At 41.5% G+C, this 21695-nt stretch overlaps 1 protein-coding gene across 2 annotated transcripts in view; it reads left to right on the top strand.

The window, feature by feature from the left end:
- LOC101860410 (protein flightless-1 homolog) overlaps positions 1-11925 on the top strand; it is a 56325-nt gene extending 44400 nt beyond the window's left edge. The window contains exons 30-35 of one of the 2 annotated variants that reach the window (XM_005097673.2): positions 1856-1896; positions 2553-2676; positions 3601-3690; positions 5640-5732; positions 7250-7363; positions 9200-11925. In XM_005097673.2, coding sequence (XP_005097730.1) covers positions 1856-1896; positions 2553-2676; positions 3601-3690; positions 5640-5732; positions 7250-7363; positions 9200-9361 — 624 coding nt within the window. In that variant the 3' untranslated portion in view covers positions 9362-11925. The remainder of the gene's footprint in view (positions 1-1855; positions 1897-2552; positions 2677-3600; positions 3691-5639; positions 5733-7249; positions 7364-9199) is intronic. The other variant, XM_005097672.2, reaches the window with a different exon arrangement.
- Positions 11926-21695: the final 9770 nt, after the last annotated feature.

Here is a 21695-nt window from a genome sequence, read left to right as displayed (position 1 = left end):
CTTTGATCAAGTAAATTGACTTGTGATCTTAGACAGAAAATTACTGTCAGAAAGAAACTTTTTTTTGGTTCAAATTTGTCTAGATCTAGAGAAATTATCAATGCGAAGATTCTACGGTACGTGAATGCGATATAAGGGCTGCAATGAAAGAATATGCTAAGACTACTAAAATTAAGAATAATTCGAAGTGGTGTTCCGAGGTTGTGACAGGCGACATTCAGACAAAAATTGAGGAAAAATTAGGGTATACACTGGGCAACTGTATTGTGAAGGTACATATCTATTCATTATCCCCAGGTTTGCCTTCTATCAATGGTGCGACGACAAATTAATTGAATTATAGTAACAATGAAAGGGGAACCTGCTTTTAAACGTTGCCAGCAATGGAAAGATATGTAGGTGAAGAAATCGAACAAAACAAAATGTTAGTGAAAAAATAAATGTTATGGGTTGTTAGCACTTTCTCCAAACAGGCTCCCAAATGCCATTTTCAACTCTCTAAAAGCACTAAATTTCAATTTCTTTGGGGGCTTTGCCCCCTGAACCCCCACTGGGACGCTGTCCCTGTACCCTGCTGGGTAGCCCCCGTAGAATTTTCCTTACTTTTCAGCTTCAGCTGATGGAACGGTCAGTATTAAAATTAACAGTTGAATGCAAAGCAGCAAAGCTGGAGCTTTATTACAGAGTGATTGCCAGGCTCCAGGAATCCCAGGGACCCTGTGAATTTGAATAAAATCGTTGAGACACAACAAACAACCCCCGAATTTGAGGACGACGCCAAGTAACCTTGGAAAGACCCAAGAAAATAACTTTTGTTCTCTAAAATTTGAATACTTGTTTTGATGAGGTCAGTAAGTTCAATTTTTACCAGCTTTCCACACTCAGTGAGTAAGTTTCACTCTAATAACCGGTTATGGTGGAAGTTTGGTATCATGTTGAGGCTCAGCAGTCTCGATTTAGAAAATCAAGATCTGCTTTCGTTTTGTTTACCCCCAAGATTCTCCAGTGTTGGGCTGATTATAGTTATAGTCAAGACATATAGTTTGTGTATGATTAACTCAGAAACACCATGATGCAAGGTTCACTGGAGTTCTGGTTAGTCATTCCCTGTCTCCAAGACCAGTCTGTGAAACTGAACTTCCACTGCATGTTCATGTAAGCAAGACAGACATGGGCCTTGTACATAAACAAGTTTTGTAAAGTCAAATGGAAGAGATTGAAATACAGTCGAACCTGTACTTAGGGTTACCTGTATAGGACAATCGCCAATACAAATGGCCACTTCCCATTCTCCCTGGGGGCCAATTTTCTCTTTGGCAATTGGTAGCTGGCTTGAACAATTTTGACTGGTATTTCAAAAGTGTAGATCAAAATCATTTTTTATCATCATCTGTTATGATAAGTAAGTAGGAAATATGCTTTGTCGTTGCACTGGTACAACTTGAGATCTTCCTATTTTACTTTTTTCCTGCATTGAATGTCCACTTTCATATCCTTTCATTTTTTGCCCGTTTCGTTTCTATACTAAGGTGTGCTGGAGGTGCTGTTGGTAGGCCCTATTTCTTTTTTCTTCGCCTTTTGTTGTTTCTGTCTGTCTGTATTACTTTTTACTGCACTTACTGACGTCTGCCTTGTTGTCCCTAAAAACAAAACAAAAATTGTTCAGTCCAGTCAGCTTAATCCTCAATTCAATGTCCAAAATTATCGACCTGTTGAGAAATTTCTTTTTAATCATGTCTCAGAATTCCAGTTGGCTTCTTGGGCTGAAGTAAAATTGTATCTGTAAAAAAATGTTTTAGATAGGGGGCTTTATTTCTAAAAAGATAACAGACTGTAAATTTTTTTCTTTTTTCAGTTACCGAAGCCAGATGCCTCATGGCTGAATCCATTTTTCTGGTGAGTAAGTTTAGTTAGTTTTAGTAAGGTTTTACGGTGCTCGCAACTGCATAAGGTCATATGAGCGGCAAGGGGTGGATGTCAACCGAGAAGTCCAAATGGCGAATCGGCTTACTCTGCTCACCTGTCTAGCCTCAACAGCTCAAAGTCTGCTTCGGCTATCCTGGCACCCCGGAAATATCAATTCACAAGAGAGTGACAAACATACAAAGGAAGTAGAGGGAAATGACGATAGTAAGGATGAGGAAAGAAAAAGCAGCAGTTCCCCCTATGTTGTTCAGGCACAGCATGACATTGATAAATCAGCCCATGTACAATTCTACTCTGCATAAGAACATGTTAATATCCCACCTTTGGGAATGGGCTAAAGACACTCCAGTCAGTAGTTCTGTCCTGGAGGGGGGGGTCTCTGGTGAGTAAGAAAAGTGACAAGTTCAGCATGTTTACTTACCAAAATTACATTAAAATTTAGTAGTTATGTAATAAAATCTAATTTTAAAGCACATTGAGCACTTTCCTAGTGAAAATGTGCTGTATTAATGTAATTTATTATTATTTATTATTATTACAATGAGACTTGTTGATGGAATGCTCGTTACCCTCAGTCATACTGTCATACTTATGGTTTGGCTTTGCGTTGTTTGTGTGTTTGCCAGCTTCATCTTGATGGTGCCGTTTGACAGTGACGACCTGAAGGGCATCGTTTATGTGTGGGTTGGCCGGAGAGCAGACCACAAGGAGGCTCAGATCGCTGAGGAGATCGCTTACATGATGTACAAAGTCAGTGGTCCCTTCGGCACTTTGTCATTATAGTTTACTGGCGTGGGTGGTTGGCAGGTGCTCTAGAGTGGTTTGTTCCTTGTTTCTTATAAAAAGATCTATCTTCCTTGTCTCCCCTTCTTTTTTTCTTTGTATGTTACTCTCTAATAGCACCTCTGATCCTTGGCACCTGAAGCACCTAATTGTTTTGTAGGTGCCGTAAACTCTTGCTAGAACTAAAAATAGTTTGCTGGCTCTTGACAAAGCTACAAGTTTCCTACTACATGGCCATATTTTTGTCTTTAGCCCCTTCATTGCCAGGGAGTGTGTGTTCCTACTGTCGGCACTGATTTTCAGCTAAGCTCGTTAGCCAGGACAGCAGTTTCATGTCTCAGTGCTAGTGAACTCACTGTCTAGACCTATCCCACTCATAAATTATAAACGGACTCGCATCTTCAATAGTGTCACTTTCCTCACTTTCTACCTTCCCCATATTTCTCCATCCTATCTTACCCTTAATTTAGAAAAACTTGCAAATGTAAGGCAAAAAGTGAAATTTGCTGCCTTTTTATGGTTATTTTGGTGTTTACGTTTTGCAAGAGCGTGTTTGTCCTCAAGACCTGTGTTTATCTATCACTTGTGAACTGATCAGTAAATTAACTGGCAAATTTGGTACTCATATGCACATCTTTTTTTACTCCAGAATAGGAATCTACACTGCTTGTGGTTAAGTCTCCGTACAGGAGAATCAGAGTCAACTGGTTAGAGGGACGTACATATAACGTCATTTAGGCAATCAGGAAAGGCTATTAAGTCAAATTCAGTGATGTTCATGGTTATACACAAAGCTAAGAATCACGCATTTTCGTAATGTCTCTTGTATGTTTTAAGGCAACTTAGGGGTTAGTATATGGATTAATGAAAGTGTTTCTTGTGTGTTCCTAGGATGGCTACACTATTCAGATGATCAACGAAGGCGAAGAACCCGAGAACTTCTTTTGGGTTGGCATCGGTGGCCAGAAACCATATGAGCAGGTACATCTTAATGAAGTTAGAAAGTAGTACATCTATTGTCTAACTGTGTGTATGTATGTGTGAGAGAAAGAAAGAGATAGGATGAGAGGAGAGGAGAAGATAGTAGAGACGGGCGGGAAGCGCTTTTTCCTTCCCGAGCGAAAAGACCAACAAGCTGACCTACTTCTCGCCGGGACCGGTACCGGTCCCGAGAAATGGTTCTCGTCTCGTGTCCCGAGAAATGCTTCTTCTCTCGTGTCTCGAGAAATGCTTCTCGTCTCGTAAATGCTTCTCTTCTCGTGTCCCGAGAAATGCTTCTCGTCTCGTGTCTCAAGAAATGCTTCTTGTCTTGTAAATGCTTCTGGTCTCGTGTCCCGAGAAACGCTTCTCGTCTCGTGACCAATTTCTCTTCTCGCCCCGCAGTACGGGAACTTGCTCAGCAAGAAGGCCGGCCGTGGCGGGGATCTAAACTAGGCTAGCCCTGTTGCGCAGGCACAGGTGGTGAAGGAAGGTAGGGAGATCTAGGCCTAGGCCCTGATCAACTCCCCACTTGCCTCGTCTCGCCACCCTCTCCCCTTCCTTTCAGTTTCACACACAGGATGGCACGGTGATGGGTGGCACTGTCTGCATGTCATTTCTCGCCTCTCACTCTCTCACTCTCTGACTCTCATTTCTGTTACTCGTTATGTCAAGCCAACGAGCAGTATCACTTCTCGGTACCGGGCAGTAGTTTAGTGCCCGGGCAGTGACGGGAAGCTCGCGAGAAACAAGTACTTGGATCGTCTCGTGCTCGCCCCTAGAAGATGGAGCTAAATATTGGTTCAAGCTCTCCTTTCTTTGTGCAGGATACAATCAATCTTGATACAAAGTGAATATCTACTGCACAATCAAAGGTGTAAATTTTTCTGAAAATATAAGTCATGGCTTTTTTTCTCTGTGTAACAAGTTCTAAAGCTGTATGTCCTTCAGACTACTGAAATGGTAAAATTTGAATGAACTGGCAAGTATTGTTATGTTGTGGCAGCCTAACTCCCAGTAGTTTATGCAGTACTATATAAATCGTATAAATTTATACGATGGCTGGTGATGTAGTTTTTTTTGCTCATAGAGTACATTAACTTTTATAAATAAAGATTTTTGTAGGTAATTTTATCAAATAAAAATGACTAAAGTGACTTAAAAATATAAAATAGGTATTAAAATTGATGGTTGTATAATAAAATTCAGACTCTAAAATTTTCTGTTTCAAGGGCCATAACCGAGAATTTGTAGAATGCACAAGAACGGCCCTCATTTCTTTATTTACCAACAGAATGAGGTGTCTTTAACACATTGTGACTATGCTCGTTCTTTTAGTGGACTCTTCAAATGTAAACTCTAAATTCTCAAACACTTTTTTCCCCTTTCTTTAAGACTGTTAGAGAAGTGCGATTTCTGTTTTTGTTTCTAGTTTTAGTAACAAGAAAAATAGGTCACACTTCAAGACAGCTTGACAATAATGAAATCTATTGGCTAGGTCTGAAAGACTATCCAATTCCCTTTCAATTTGTATGTAATATGTCTATCTGGAATAGACAGATCATTGCATGAGGCTTGAGGGTATGGAAGACCCATGAAACATAAAAGCCAAAATAGGCAAAACTGCTGGGAGTTAAACCAGAAGGGATTGATAACCATAATTATGCAAATATGTGGTAACATATCAAAATGAGTCGCATATTGCTGTTTGATAAAATAACTCTAACACAGTGGGAATCAAACTTGTTTAAGCCCTGCAAATAGATGAAAACAGTTTTAGTCTTGCTACTTTGGTTCCAAAAGTTATAGTCATTTGAAGTTGGGAGGTACAAACATAGCATTTTCAGAAAATTGCAGTTTTGCCCAGTCTTTGAAAGCTGAGTGTGATGAGCAGCTTATTTTGTCATGTTGCTACACGAATTAATCTTTTACCACTGACTGTCTATTTTCAGGATTGTTCCTTCATGCACTATGCTCGGCTGTTCCGCTGCTCCAATGAGAAAGGTTACTTCACAGTGTCTGAGAAATGTGCCGACTTCTGTCAGGTATACATATTCTAAATTCTGAACTGAAAATGTTGTAATTGCTTTCGATGCTGAAGGTTTACTTCTGTAAATTATTTATACCAATTGTAACAGCCAAAGTTAAGATTAGCAGAGGCACTCATTTTTTAAATTTGAATATCAGTAGCCTGTAAAACATTATTTACGCAAAAAGAATTTCTTAGTACGAAAAGCTCTAACTTTTAACCATTTCAGCGCTTCAGCGTTTCCATCTATATTTGTACACATTAGAATAAATAGTCAAGAGAGATTAAAACAAAGCCATAATTATATTTCCCTTTATTTAGAATAAGTAACTGCACAACAACAGTACATCTTCAAGAATGTCCTCTTTAGACTAGTAGAAAATATTGCAGTGAACTAGTTTGGAAGAACACACGTGAATATAACAAAGCACTGAAGAGGCTAATAGGGCGCATAGCTTATTTGTAGTGCTGTCATCTTAGCATGGGGCATCCTGGTGTAGTGGGGAGGATAACTTATTAGGCTACTTTGGACTGTGAGGTCCTGGTTTGGGTCGGTGGCTTGTTTTAGCAAGAGGAAGTGACTCTGGATAATGTAGGCCCACTTCACTTAAATTGCCTCGTTTCATGTAAAAATTACAGAGTATTTTGACTGAGTATTAAATAACCCGGATTCAACGAGCACTTAAATCAGCGAGCTCGGATTCAATGAGGTTGCTTTCAGGGTGAACAGCAATGGCAGACGTGGCTTCGCTCATTTTTCTCCCACAACGAACTTTATCTATTCCCGGAAACCTTCCATTGCACCTGCATCGTGTACTATTATTCACTTAGCCGATTGCATGCGACCAATCAGTGGCCTTTTTTCATACCAACACATGCGTTGTTGGCACGCGCACGTGTCTACTCTGGCATGTGTCGGGGTCGGATGGGCGGCCTGCACACGTGTGACTGTGTGCGTGTTTTGGGAAGGGGGGTGGGGGTGGGGGGGGGCACCAGCGGTCCGGACATTGAATGTCACAGATACAAACACGTCAGAGTCTTTATTTTCCCCTCGGCAACTGATCATTATTACAATGATAAGCTAGTCTTGACGTAGATCTACGTAATGAATTGTGCCCCGGCAATGGATCTAAAAGTTGTCGTATGCTAGGTTCTACACAGCAACACAACTTTGAGAAGGAATCGGTCTTTTTTTTACACAGCTCATAATATGCAGGCATTTCAGGTACTACTTGCTACTTCTCTTTACACATTATTACTTGCTCAGTGCCTGTAATCACCTACACAAAACCTCATGCTTGCTATAACGAACTTTCGGATTCAACGAGATTTTAGGTCAGGCCCGGCGACCTCGTTGAATCCGAGTTCCACTGTAGAAGGGAAAAATGAGTGTTATTATCTTCTGGCTTACTGCTGTTCTTGGATTAATTGAGTTTGATGTAAATGGACTCTGCTGTAATGGAGCTCTTTGACTTTCACATATTGACTGAATTGAGAAAAGATACTGAAATATTTCTGCTCTCTGTGCGGTAGGATGACCTGGCGGATGATGACGTGATGATTCTAGACAACGGTGAACAAGTCTACCTGTGGGTGGGCAAAAAGACGAGCGACGTGGAGATCAAACTCGCCTTTAAGAGTGCACAGGTGAGGAAGAAGGAAAAGAAAAAGCCTGTATAATTGTTCTGTTTCAAAAAATCTTTCTTCAGGTGATTGCATGTACAAAGCTAAGCATGAGATTGACAGTCACAGATAGCTGCCAACCAGTATGTTAAAAAACGTATATTTAGTAAAAGATGTTTGGGTCTGAGTATGTAAGTACATTTTCTGTGTCAGAAAATATGTATTCTCTGTTTTTCTGTTACTGCTCCACATGGACTTGCTGATGTTGTTGAAAAATTATGAACTTTCAAAACAGGATTTGCGAATGATAATAAGATGATAAGATCAAAGCCTTTAAGTCAATTTTAGAGACCTTTACTAAACATTTCTGACATTATTGTTGCAGAGCAGATCTGCTTGGCATAGTGTGAATTTATCGCATGCAGAAAAGTATGTGTGAAAAGTCTGAAGGTAGGTTACTTGTCCATCTTGATCTGCAGCGTTCTGTATTTTACTTTTGAAAAGTTGGCAGTTGTGGTCACATCATTCACACAGGGGAAGCAAAATGGGCTCATTTGCAAAAGCAAAAAGCAAGCAAGTGCTATCTGGTTGCCGCAGTGCTTTTTGTCAGTGTTACTATTACCCTAATACCCTAATCACTAATCTATTATCAGATAAAATGTGATTGATATTGTGTATGCCGATTCATCCAGTGCAAGAAATCGTTGAAGGGTTCAACTGGTGGGGTCTACATCTTTTTTTTCCCTTGGTTATTTCCGTCTGCCTGTTTGTCCAACCTTTTCCAAGTACTTTTAAATGGAGGTTATAGCGTAGATGTGTTTTGTTCAAACTGAGAATAGATGTGTTTCATTCAAACTGAGAATAGATGTGTTTAATTCAAACTGAGAATAGATGTGTTTTGTTCAAACTGAGTATAGATGTGTTTCATTCAAAATGAGAATAGATGTGTTTCATTCAAACTGAGAATAGATGTGTTTTTGTTCAAACTGAGAATAGATGTGTTTTGTTCAAAGTGAGAATAAGCAACAGCTCAACCACAACTGCTACACATTGGTCTCTACCAATGTTTGTTATGCAGTAATAATTTGATTCTTCGCCATTGCGTGTAGAACATGTGAGTTCTAGTCCTGTGTGTGGAAGGTATATCATCTGGTATCTCCGTCTACTGGAATGCTTCACCTAACTCAGCCTAAGCAAGGTATAACCAGCTCACTTGCTAGTGCCTTAAAAGTCTTACTAAAATTAAGCCCCCCTTCTAATTGCTCTAAATTTGAGGCACAAAACTTTTACCACAATGAAAACCCAGTGTTGATGATGAGGGATGAGCCTAAGTGAAAGGCTCAGAACAGAGCATTTTGGAGCGATTTCATTTTCCTTTGGGAATAATGAAGGGTGACGATGATGATACCTAATGTTTTTTAATATAAAATCGGTCTATCAATTTGCGATCAAAACTTTTCTCCCCATTCTATTAATGATTTTATTATTGAGGTACCTGCTAGAACAAATGACAATGTTCTGAAAGGGCTTGATACAGAACATAGTATGCTTTCTGAGATCAGCAAAAGGAGACTCAAATACTATGGTTACGCGCACAGAACACATAAAAAACTGACCTGATGACACCTGTGTTGTGGGCTTTGGGGGAAAAATAGAGGCAAACCATATGTTGAAAGCATAAAATCCAAACGGTTACCGACAACTTCATGAGATAATACACCAAAGTGGAAACTGAGGCAGATGAAGGCCTGTTGTAGCTGGCTTTGTCTGTCACTAACAGATGAACATGGCCATGGTGACAGGTTCTAGCTAGCTATGCTCAGCTGTTTTTCTCAACTTGTTTTCCATCCCTGTCCTCAGGTGTATATCCAGCACATGCGCAACAAGCAGACAGACAAGCCCCGTAAGCTCCTACTGGCCATGAAGCACAAGGAACATCGCAAGTTCATCAAGTGCTTCCACGGTTGGGGAAAACACAAGGAGGTCAAGGACTTTAAGGCTCTGCTGCCCTCCATCTATTAGTGAACTCTGACACTGGAAGAGACAGATGTTTTACTGTGTGCAAGACTAGTTGTGTGTGGGTGTGTGTGTTTGTGTGTGGGTGAGCTTGGCCAAAAAGAGATTGAGGACTTCAGACTCTACTGGTCACTGTCTAGTTGTCGCTGGTCACAGTGGCTGTTGTTTGTACTATCGCACACGCGCATGTGTATGTGTAGTTTGTAAGAGTAGTCAGAAGAAGGTGGGAGACTTGTAGGGTCTGTTGCTAGCCATCTATTGAGGCCAGTTGTTATGTGTGCTGTGCGTATGTGTGTGTGTTTTATTGGTGTTTTGAACTCTTGTCTGCCTCTGTCTTTTTTGTTGTTGTGATAACAGAGTTGGTAAGAAGAGACAGGGCCCAAGAGGAGAACAATCACTATGCTTTCAAATGTAAGTTTTCCTTATAGCTCTCAAAAATTTTGTGTAAGGCATGGCATCCATGCTGATGTATTAACATCCCTGTTTGTGTGAATGCATAAGGAAATCAAATTTTGTTTTTGTACCGCAGTGGCAGTTTTTTCTTTTGATCTCATGTCTTTGATCAAGTGTTTATTTAAAGAAACGAAATTACTGTTTTTCTGTATGATTTGTAGCTACTTTCATAAGAAGAGAGAGAAAAAGAGGGTAAGGAGGAGAGAGAATTTGTGGATGGTCATATGCTCCTTCCATCCCTGTTTCAGTGTCTCTGTAGTCCTTGTGCACATCAAACTACTTGCTTAACATCAAAGAGTCAATAGTGCTGTCTTAATAAGTCAGAGATCTCCCCCCCCACCCAACTCTGAATCCTTTTTTAAAATTGCTAAATGAAATATTTATTCGTTATTTTGTCGACCCGGCTTCCTTCCTGGACTTTGTTTACCGGCTGGAGTTTTCTAACTTTTTAGCCAAGCTGATTCACGAGTGGCTGTTACTGTTCATCTACGAATGACAAAGTTTGCTCTCAGCTAAATACTTCTTGGGAATTTTATCTGCTTGAATGTTAGTTCATTTGGACTTTGATATCAAGTCAGATTTGTTAATATTCATGATTAAACACAGGTGTTTTTTAAACATTTTCTTAGTTTTTCTAAAATTTCATCCATATGGTTTTGAATTATGGTGTGCAGAACTACCTATTTGAATAGTGTAATTGTGAATACAAGAATCAAAATGATAAAGGCAATATTTCATTGGACTTCTAGCCTTATGATGGGGTTGTGATGGCTTGGATTGTTGCTCGATTATAAGCTGATCCAGAAAGCTTATGTGGAATTATTTGAAGTCTTTTTTCTTGAAGGTCTTTGAGGTAAAATGCTAACTACAAAGATGGCTAAATTAAGCCACTTGAAAAGCTGTCTAAACTCATCTCCTCTACAAATTATGGATGTCTGTAAAAGTCACATACGGCATCAGTGACTGTAAATTTTATATGTCAGAAATGCTATGTGTGAATATGCTAGGTGGTTATGACTTTGTTTGATGAGAGTGCAAAGCAGACTTTTTGTGTTAGGAAAACTTTAATGAAGCTTTTATACTTTGTTTTTAGATGAACCAAACTGTGATATTTCTTCTCCTATTGTATAGTTTCTTGTTGTAATTAGACATGAACCTGTCACAACATTGTCATGACACGCATTTTAAATACTCATGTATTGTAGCTAATAACGGGAACAGACTTGGTGATAGCTCTACCACAGGCCTGGCCAATGCCAGTCTCTTACGATCAGTTTGTGATGATATCTTAAACATTTGCCAGCAAATGTGTGTTGGTAGGACAAAGGGTTGGTTGTTGTTTCGTTTTTCTCTTGACTAACTTGTTCATTGAAGTGGTGCTGCTTTTAAGCTTTTTTCTTTGAATGATATGATATGAGCCTTATTGATAACTTCATGTACTTAGTCAAAAAGGAAAAATTGTGCAAATGTCTGGAGAAAATGACTGGAATAGTTTGAGAAAATTGCACAAATGTCTTGAGAAGGCTGAAGCAAGATCGAGCAGGTAGAGGAAGAGAGAAACTATGGATGTGTCTATAATTTGTATGAGTGTTCAGTTATAGCATGGGTGAATGGTACATCTATACTTCAGTGCAGTGTTGTTTGAGCTGTACTGTAAAACAGTTTTGACTATGTGTTTGTATGCTCATGTTTGTTCTGCTGTGCCAAATTTGCAATTCCCAGCATTGCTGTGCTCCCCCCCCCCCCCCCCGACAAGTGTAATTGCCCCCCCTCCCCCCTTCAAACTATGTGCACTTGGAGTTTCTTTTGTCAGCTCTGATTCAGTCATAACTTTTGATTAAAATGCTTTTTGCCTCACCCAGACTTGATGGAGTCGGGTTTGCCAAAAATGTGTCGGACAGACTGAAGTAACAAAATGTTCCTTCCTTCACCTGTGTACATTGGCCACGCCTTTGCTGTGTTCTGCTCACTGTAAGCACCACTAGACTACACTACCCTACTTACCATATTATTTGAAGGCCTAGGAGTTGAGCGGCGGAAAGTTTTGTATCATCCCATGTGTTCCTAGGATTTACTCAAATATTCACCAAAAATAAACATACTTTTCCAGCCTATTATTATATGCTTCACTCGCTATGTTTTTCCCCCTTTAGTTTTATTTCTTTGTGCTGGAGTCTTATCTGTTGCTGCTGCTATTATTTATGGTGCAATAGTGGTTGTCCTCATCGCCTTGCACCAAAAAAAAAAAAAGACGACCATGAGATTGTCGCTGTATGTGCAGTATGTATCTTTCTCAGTTTGGGTTGACTCAAGCAAAATAGCCTGCCTTGTGAGTGGTCTAAATTGTGGTAATGGGGTTTTAGTGTTAGACATAAAATATTATTCAGATTGGGAGTATTAATCATAAGAGGAAATAAAGAATGATTCATAATTCAAAGTACACACGTACATGTACAGTGTATCACTGCTGTTTATCATTGTTGGAAAATCTTGCTGTATAAAAAGATTAAATTGTTATTTATAAAGGGTTAGCTCCCCCATCTGTACAATTTGGATCATTAAGTAGGTACCACAAGGAAAAAATTCAGTCGCCTAAAAGTAGATTTTCCTTATTAAATCAGAAGGAGCTGTAGAAAGGATGAAATTCATTAACTTATTGAAATTGGACAATAAAAAATGTTATCATGTTTCAAATTTATTTAAAATGTAGAAAATTTATTAATGTTGATGATAAAAATAGAAAACCATTTGCACAAAATTATATCACAACATGGCATAGTTATAGACCAATATGTACAAGTTACTTATAAAATAATGTAGACCGAGATCGTAAAAAGGGATGTACATATGACAATGTATGGATTATACTCAACACTGGGAGTGTAACAACCGACATAACAACCTTCTAAAGAAATTTTGATGACAAAAATAGAAAGCTCTCAGTCTTACCAGCATCTCACACACAGCTAGACTTGGTTACAGCCTACATGTACACGTTGCTTGTAAAATTCATATATACATTATAATACATGTATATCACATTGTAAGGACCAACATAAATATTTTAACAACCTTGGTCTACACTTAAAACTCTTTAAAGTCTGTCTGTGGGAGGGTGTTCTTCGTTGATCCCAACAGAAGGGACAAGGATTCCTTCGTCAGAAGATCGACCTGCTTGTTTCTTCGGATGCCCAAATGGCCTGGCAGCCATGCAAACACGGTATTTTTTCCCTGTTCACTTAAGAAATGTATCCTCAAATGCAACTTTACTACTTTCGGGTGTAAGATTGTAGGATTTGTAAATGAGGTGGAGCAGGAAAAAGAATTAAACAGAATAAGAAAAGGTGTTTTAGGAGAATTTTTTACGGAATCCAATACCATGTCAATGGCAGTGGCCTCTGCAGAAAAAAAATAGAGGCTTTGGGATGGATCCTCCGCTGGTGAATATTCTTTGTGGACAGGGCGGAGGCGCCCACAGCTGAGCCGATTCAGAGCCATCTGTAAAGATTTGCACTGCATCGAGGTAATATTTAGATAAGTCTTTTTTGTTTTGTTTGAGGCTTTGAATGTTTTTGTGTTTGTGCATGATTTGTCAGCTACCAGCTTGCCCAACTCCTCAAACGTCCTGACAGCCCCATTAAGACCAAAGCCAAGCTCATGAACTCCATCGTCATCCCCACCTTCCCCTTGGAACATAAGATAACCACCTGCGAGATGAAATGTCTAAGGAGAGCCAGATGGCACCTGATCCGAAAAAAATAGGACCAGAGAAATGATGGGAACAACACCTGACCTTCACTACATTCAGAGGCAAAAAATAAGGTTCTTTAGACTTCTGACACCTCACCAGCTTCCCAGTAAAGCGTGCTATTAAAGCCTAACAGAGTACAAGCAAGAGGAAGACCAAGGGAGACCTAGATCGAGGTTGTGAAGGATACCCTGAAAACAAACAACCCACCCAGCCAGACTATCCAACTTGCAAGAGACGAAATAAAGCTCTTTCTCCCCTCCACGCCCTAGATTTACAAGAAGAGGAATAAGTAAGTAATTAAAGTAAGCACGGTTTGTTGTGTATGGTGAGTTCTAAGTCTACTTTTGCCTTGGTGAGGTGCCACTGAGGGAGGTCGCGGAAAAGAAAATGTTCCTTGTCTTTTTTGGATGTCTATGTTTATGTCTATGTCCTATCGGAGACGGACGTTAAACTAGGAGGTCCCGCCCCTTGTTCTTCTTCTCGATCGCATCACACTTAAAGTCTGGTATCTGTCATAAATTGGGCCGTCCTGCTCAGTTCATCTGTCGGCCCGTATAGCTTCTCTTGTAGCGTCAGTGGGGTTGGCCACGTTTCCTGTCTCAGGGCCCTGTGTGTCTTGCAGTGCTGAAGGATGTGTTCAACAGTTTGGTCCGCCTCTCCACACTGTCATTTTGGTGATTGTACTAGTTTAAAACATTTGTACATATGTTGTCTGTCCCACCCCTTAAATAACATAATAGTGTTGATAGGGGCGTTAACCCATACCATATCATTTTCAAGGACTCTGACGCCAAAATGTTTGATGAGTTTGTTGTCTAATAGGAGTTATGAGGGAGGAGTGATGGGCTCTGTCTTTTCCCTGGAGAGACCCCGGGGCGGAGGGTCGGAGGTGTCATCTTCCATAGAGAGGGGGCGTCTTCTGGAGGGGTAGGGAGAGGTGGAGCCCTAGGAGGGGGCTGGGGTGGGAAGAAGGGGGGGGGGCATATACTCCCTCAGAGGGATGGGTTGTGAAGCGGTAGAAGAAGGGTCAAAAAGGGGGGGGGGGGTTCCACTCCGTTCTCTCCTAGAACCCCAAAGCGATAAGCAAGTGACAGCTCAAAGGTGGTGGGTGCCAGAGGGGTAGAAGGGACCTTTTAAGTCTTTAGAGACTAGTACAGCTTTGGGTTTGTTGACCGTAAGCGGGGTGAGGTCGGCAGTGGAAGTACTGGCAAACCTCGTGACTGGCTGGACTACCTTTGCATATGACCGGCCAGGGACCGGAGTCGCGACTGGCGGCAGGCAATTATTGTGAGGTTCCTAAAAGGAGCAAACATTTCGAGCTTTGTATCCCTGAATGGTGCGTTCTTGGATCCAAGTCGGGCACTCCTTGCTGAAGGCTGTGTGCTGGCCCTGGGAATTTGGGCAGCATGGACTTGCCTTGCATTCCTTTTTAGGATGTCTGGTCCTGCCACAGCGAGGACACACGGCTATGTGTGGGCATTGCAACTGGCTATGGCCAAACTTCTTTTGACATCTGAAAAAGCGAGGATTGCACCAGAGGACAGCTTCTGGACGTCTGTAGGAATGTATCCCACAGCATGTCATAGTGCATCATCAGTTTTGAAAAGGTTTAATCTGACATCTTCTGCGCACCGTTGCCTGCGCATGGTCAAGTACGGCTGCTTCGGAAGCTCCCTGGGAGGAAGGAGGGAAGAAGCAGCGGTAACCTTTTTGCTGTAGGCGTTGGTTTGCTCATCCGGGCGGCCGCACCTGTTTCCGCGAGCCGAGACCTTTTTTAAAAAGACTTTGGGAGCAGGAAAATGGTCCTTTGATTGTTTTTGTTATTTATACGGCTCCGGGGCTACCCGCCCACCACCGAGCCCAGCAAGGGGACACGCTGCTCGTATAACCAGAGCTGTGCCAGGGCTACCCCGGAGTTATACCCTTCACGGAAGTGTAGTAGACTCTTCCGTTAAGATTGGCCAAAGGACAAACTGAAGGGGTTTCAGCTCCCAACCGATTGGGTAGTATGGGCGGTGCCACCCTCCCGTCAAAGGGAAGAGTTTGGGCCAAAGATGTGTATTGGTGAGGGACAACCTGCGGACTGATGTCACCTGAACCACCAGGTACCCAGTTTCTCGTACCTAATGGTCAGCGATGCGCCCACTCTGGGGGATGGACGACTTCTAGTTTTGCTGCACGTGTAGTCAGCGATGGAAGAAGAGACAGAAGAATAAAGAAAGAAGGAAGGAGAAGATGAAGATACACAAAAGAAGACGTCGCATATTAATGGGAGATAATTTTTGTCTCGTGAATTTTTTCTTGAATTTAGTGTCCAGACAGAAAACCTATCACCAAGTCGTATCAGTGGTGCCAATTAATTAGAAAGGGGACACATTTTTATTTTGACCTGTTATTAAAAGAGCCACGTGACACATTTGAACAAACAATGATGATTCGACTTGAGGAAAAGACTCGGTCAGCTTCTACGAATCTGCGTTTAAAGAAAACAAACAAGCAAAAACACATATTATTATGACGAACCAGTGGCGGGGCGCCATTGGTGCAAGTGCTCCACATAACCCTGGCCTTCACCCCCCCCACCCCTTTTCTAATTGTTCTAAACCAGTCAGTTCTCAAGATCTACATACATGTATTAGCCTGCATCCTTGCGACCCGTCACCCGCTGGCTGCGCGCGCGCCAGTGAAGAGACAAACAGCGAGGAGGGTTTATGCTCGTCGCACCGCTTGCGATACTGTCTGCTGGGAGCAACCAAAATCTTTGCACCAAAGTTATTTTTGTCACTGTAGAGAAATCTAGGCATCGTTCTTCCCGCACAAGAAGAGAGGTGCGTGAAACTCCTCTTCGGAGCACCAATTTGGTGCAAGCTAAAAATTTGATCCAAGTTACCGCTAGCCTACTATCTACTACACTAGAAGAGTCTACTGTAACTCAATGAAGAATGGGTATCGAAACTGTTGTCGCCCCTCTATTGTGTAGTAAGTCCTGTTACGGTAAATTTTCAAATTGAGTCTGGTTGTTGGTGCTGCACGAAGTAATTAGAAATCTTTAAATCTTCTCAGATTGTGAGCATAGTGAGTTGTTAGTATTGTTTCATTTTATTTAAGTTTTTATGCGGTTTCATCTGGAAACAGTTATAAATATCGATAGATGTAGATTACGAAATATCCTGCGGATTCTAACTGACTTTCTCCAGAAATTTAGATGAATCACGTTGACCCTTTGCTTCTTGTGCTATTCAGCAAGCTACAGTTGGAAGAGAAAGTGCGCATAAAAGAGCTTGGTCCTCGTCAGCCGCGGGATTTGGAGCTAAAAAAATGTTCACTCTTTTCCTGTACGTAGTATGATAAGTAGAAATTGTACTGTTTCCATCACAAGTCTGCTTTTTACTGATCGATCAGACACTGACAAAGTTTGGTCATCAATCACACTCACTCTCTCTTTGCCTCTCTCTCTCTCTCTCTCTCTCTCTCTCTCTCTCTCTCTCTCACACACACACACACACACACGTACAGATAGACCCACAGAAAACAATAAAAAGAACAGACCACACCAGAGCGTCCGCCTACCGCTCATTACAATAATTCTAATAGTAGCAAGTTAGCCTATTGCCCATTTGTTCACTTCCAAATTATGAACCACCTTGTCTGCAACCCACGCGACGCCACTGTGACGAACCGAATAAAAAATCCTGACCCGACAGAGGAAATTCTGACACTAGATCTAGATACGAATTTTGCAACCCAAAATCCATATGAAAATTATATTCGCATGCCTAAGCCGGAAATTTTTCAAAATTTTGTCTCCCAGTAGGTAGCGTAAACACGGCCTTGCGGGCACTCGCGGCCTTCCGACCGCGTGGTATCGGTGAAATCGGGGTAATTCCAATCACTGTTTCTTTGCTTTTTCGCTATAAAACACCAAATGGCGTACTCCTTGTAAAAGTTCAGCTTTACCTCGTTACAATGGTGTAAGTTGTTTATATGTCCGATTATTAGGAGCTGGAGAATCGCAGACTAAAGCGAAGACCCTCGCGGTCGGAATGCGTGGTCGGCCGGTTCAAAAATTGACACGCGTGCATTCAAATGCTTCGCGGAACGAGGGATGATTAAATACCGTCTTTTCATTGGCAGAGAACTGTAGAGCTTTCCCGTGATATATATTTGGCCTTTGGCATTTAAATAGAAAGCTTTTAAAAATGCTGTCAAAATGTTTTAAAGATCACTTTTTACACAAAATATGTAAAATACCGGCTTAAAATGTATCAGTTAAAAGATCAGTTCATTTTCTATTAGAATAAAGTAATTAACTTGGAATTATTTTTCATCAATCCTTCCGCCAGCTTGGAAAGCATGTGACCCCGCACGCGGGGTACACTACAGTATAGAGCCGACTCGCTCACCACGGGGGCCGGTGCGGCGCCGGCTGGGTCAACGCTCGGTGTTTTTGTCGAAATAACGACAGATCATCGTGTTTGAGGTGATAAAATACTGATTTGTAATGATATCAGTCTTGAAAAAAATTAAGCTCCATATATTTGTTATAGTGATTGTACTCTGTTAATGCGGAGATGTTTAGTGTACTTGGTACTCTTTTATTATCTGTCAAATATGGGGTTGCAGCCACTGACTGACTTTAACAAATTTGATCATATTTTAAACAACTACCATTTTTTAAAAAAATGACGGAGGTTAAAGAATGGTCCCAAAATTAGGGGCGGGCACGAGACGAGCCGAGTCCCGTTTCTCGCGAGTAACGCCCTTCCCCCCGTCGCTTCCCGAGCACTAAACTACTGCTCGGTACCGAGACGTGATACTGCTCGTTGGCTTGACATAACGAGTAACAGTAACGAGAGTGAGAGAGTGAGAGGCGAGAAATGACAACGCAGACAGTGCCACCCATCACCGTGCAGTCATGTGTGTGAAACTGAAAGGGAGGGGAGAGGGTGGCGAGACGAGGCGAGTGGGGAGTTGATCAGGGCCTAGGCCTCGGTCGTCTCCCTACCTTCCTTCACCGCCTGCGCCTGCGCACCAGGGCAAGCCTAGTTTCTAAGTTTAGATCCCCGCAACGACCGGCCTTCCCGCTAAACGGGTTGCTCGTTCTGTGGGGCGAGAAGAGAAATCTCGGCCACGGCCGGCCTTCTCGCTGAACGAGCGGCTCGAACTGCGTTGCGAGAAGAAAAATTGGTCACGAGACGAGAAGCATTGCTCGAGACTCGAGACACGAGACGGGAAGTATTTCTCGTTCCCGGGACCGGTCTCGGCGAGAAATAGGTCAGCTACTCGATCTTCTCGCTCGGGAAGGAAAAAGCGCTTCCCGCCCGTCTCTAACCAAAATGCTCAGTGGATAAAGGCCTTTCAAATGGAACAGATAAATTTGGCATACAACTAGTTTGAACATTTAGTTTGTACCTACTTCCAGTGTAATCGTGTTGCAACGTTTCAAATACTGAACTAAAAGTGGTTGTTTCAGTAGAGGTTTTACGGTGCTCTCAAGTGCATACGGTCATATGAGCGCCAAGGGGTGGATGTCAACAGAGAAGTCCTTACATGGAATCAGGATTACTCTGCTCACCTCTCTAGCTTCAACAACACAAAGCCTGCTTCGACTATCAAGACACCCCCGAAATAGCGGGTCACAAGAGTGTGACAAACATACAAAAGAAGTAGAGGGAAAATGACGATAGTAAGGATTAGGAAAGAAAAAGCGAATGTTCCGTGTTGCAGTTCAGGCACAGTTATGAGCATGGCATTGATGAATCAGCCCATTTACAACTACAATTTTACTTTTACATAAGACCATGGTTAATGTCCCCCTTTTGGCATTGGCCCAAAGACACTTCAGCCCATAGCACTACCCCCGGGGGGGGGGGGGTGATTGTGTGTTTGTGTATGTGTGTGTGTGTGTGTGTGTGTGTGTGTGTGTGTGTGTGTGTGTGTGTGTGTGTGTGTGTGTGTGTGTGTGTGTGTGTGTGTGTGTGTGTGGTGTGTATGTTTATGTCCACTCGACCCCTGACATAATAGTTATGTCGTCAACTTCTGTTGTCACAATTTAACCTCTTAGCTTCACTACCCCGATTACAAACAACTAAATTTATGTCGTATTAGTCGCCCCAAAGGACAACATCGTGTCCTGCCTTATCATCCTTTTTGTGCTACAACTTGTTAAAGTTAAAGTGAAAGTTTAGTACAGTGGCCTAATAGTTTTGTGAGTATTATAAACCTCTAGTGCCATTCCTGTGGGATCAAAACTATCCCAATTCTGTACCAATCAGACAGTGCAGGGGTTAACAAACGAAAACAGCGTATCACATCATGTCACTGTGAAGTGACAAGAAGGTTAGAGCAGCGAGATGCCTTAGGATACATGTGTTAATTACGTACACAATACAGTGGACGAATTATTTACATGCGGACACAATGGTTGCAGTATGTGTAAGGTGAAAGGAAGGACTGAATTCAAGTTAAGAGATTATGTGACCAGGCGCCATACCCCCTTTGTAACATACCCACGCCAGACATGTCACTTAAAACTTGACACAAATGAAAACTCAATGAAATCCACGGAAACGGTAAGACAGTCTCCGAGGGTAGGACAGCCAGTCGGGCATATCTTCCGTCTAGAGACCGGACACCCGAGAATTGACATCGTTGTACCTGTGTTTGTTTGACAATTTGTGGATTATACAAGCCAAGAACGATCGGGAAGAGAATTATCTGGCCTACTTACTTATATATATTTTTTGGGGGTCCTGTGTTCCGTTGTGCTGCCAAATATTGTTAATATGGTAGTTACTGTTAGGTTGTTTAGATTTAGATAAAGAGAAAGCGTGATTTTTAATTTTAAAAAAATACCATTGGGGATTGCATTAATGATGATGGTGATGGTGCTTATGTTGGTTTTGATGATGATGATGATGATGATGATGATGATGATGATGATGATGATGATGATGATGATGATGATGATGATGAAATATTGAGGATGAATATGTAGATTAAACTTATGTTAGTTTGGTTCTTCCTTTGGTGCATAGATCTGGCACTAGAACTCCTTAGGCCGTTCTGAGGGGCAGGACACAATCCTTCATTCCCAACCCCTCCCATAGAGTGACCAAAATTTGGAGATAAGTTACCATTGAAATCATAACATTCAATATTGCTTATAATTGATGATATTGCTAATGTTATTAACCTCTAATCCTGATCATGTATATATATATATATACTATACGTTCAAAGCAATGAGAAGAATTGGACTAAATATATGTCTTAATTTTTTAGGTAAAAAAAAAAGCCATGCACCCGGGTAATAATATGTAAGCAGCTCTCAACCAGTAGATGTACTAAACAAGTTTTCGCTATCTGCAGTCGGCCACTGATCCTGATTTACGTTTATGATTGTGGTACACCTGCTGTACCAGACTCGATGGCCGCGAAAAAAATACATGTAATAATTTCATGTAATAACTTCTCTAATTAATTTTGTACGGGTCCATGCCAAATTTGAGAGGAATCGCGTTCGCTCATCCGGACGCAACAAACTATGATTGAATTTAAACTGGCCAAACGAGCAGCACTGCAAGAATCATGTCTCGAAATAACCCCCCCCCCCCAAAAAAAAAAAAAGCCTTCTGTATAAGAAAATGCGCTTAATTTAGTCCGAAAAGAAGCTTCAAGCCTGTTTTGCGGTGAGTAAGAGCTGACTCCAGACCTAGATCTAGTGCACCTTCTGAACGACCAATAATTTAAGGGTTGGTACGAACAGTTCAAGGTGAGAGGATGTTTGTCAGAAAGGAATTAAAGAAGGGGATAATAAGCATGCATTTACGAAACAGTGCGATATTTTTAATGTGGAACACATCGCGCGTCGGTCGTGACAACGCCAAAGTCTGTTCGAGAACTCAGCACTGAACTAGGCTCTCAACAAAGTCCCCGACTTACAGAAGCATGTTTTGAAAATGAAGCTATATCACATTTTTGTTCCCCAAGGAATAATCCCTGACAATGTTTTGTTGAGAAAAACAAAGAGTGCGTGGCTTTTGAAGACAAGTGAGATCAAAGTAAAAGTAAGGAGAATTTTCAACGCTCTGTTCGCTTTAGCGACGAGGTTCGTTTGTACGGGCCTAAAAAAGT

This window comes from Aplysia californica, unplaced genomic scaffold, assembly GCF_000002075.1.
Source record: "Aplysia californica isolate F4 #8 unplaced genomic scaffold, AplCal3.0 scaffold00161, whole genome shotgun sequence".
NCBI classification, from domain to species: domain Eukaryota; kingdom Metazoa; phylum Mollusca; class Gastropoda; order Aplysiida; family Aplysiidae; genus Aplysia; species Aplysia californica.
This window is presented reverse-complemented; position numbering and strand designations above follow the sequence as displayed.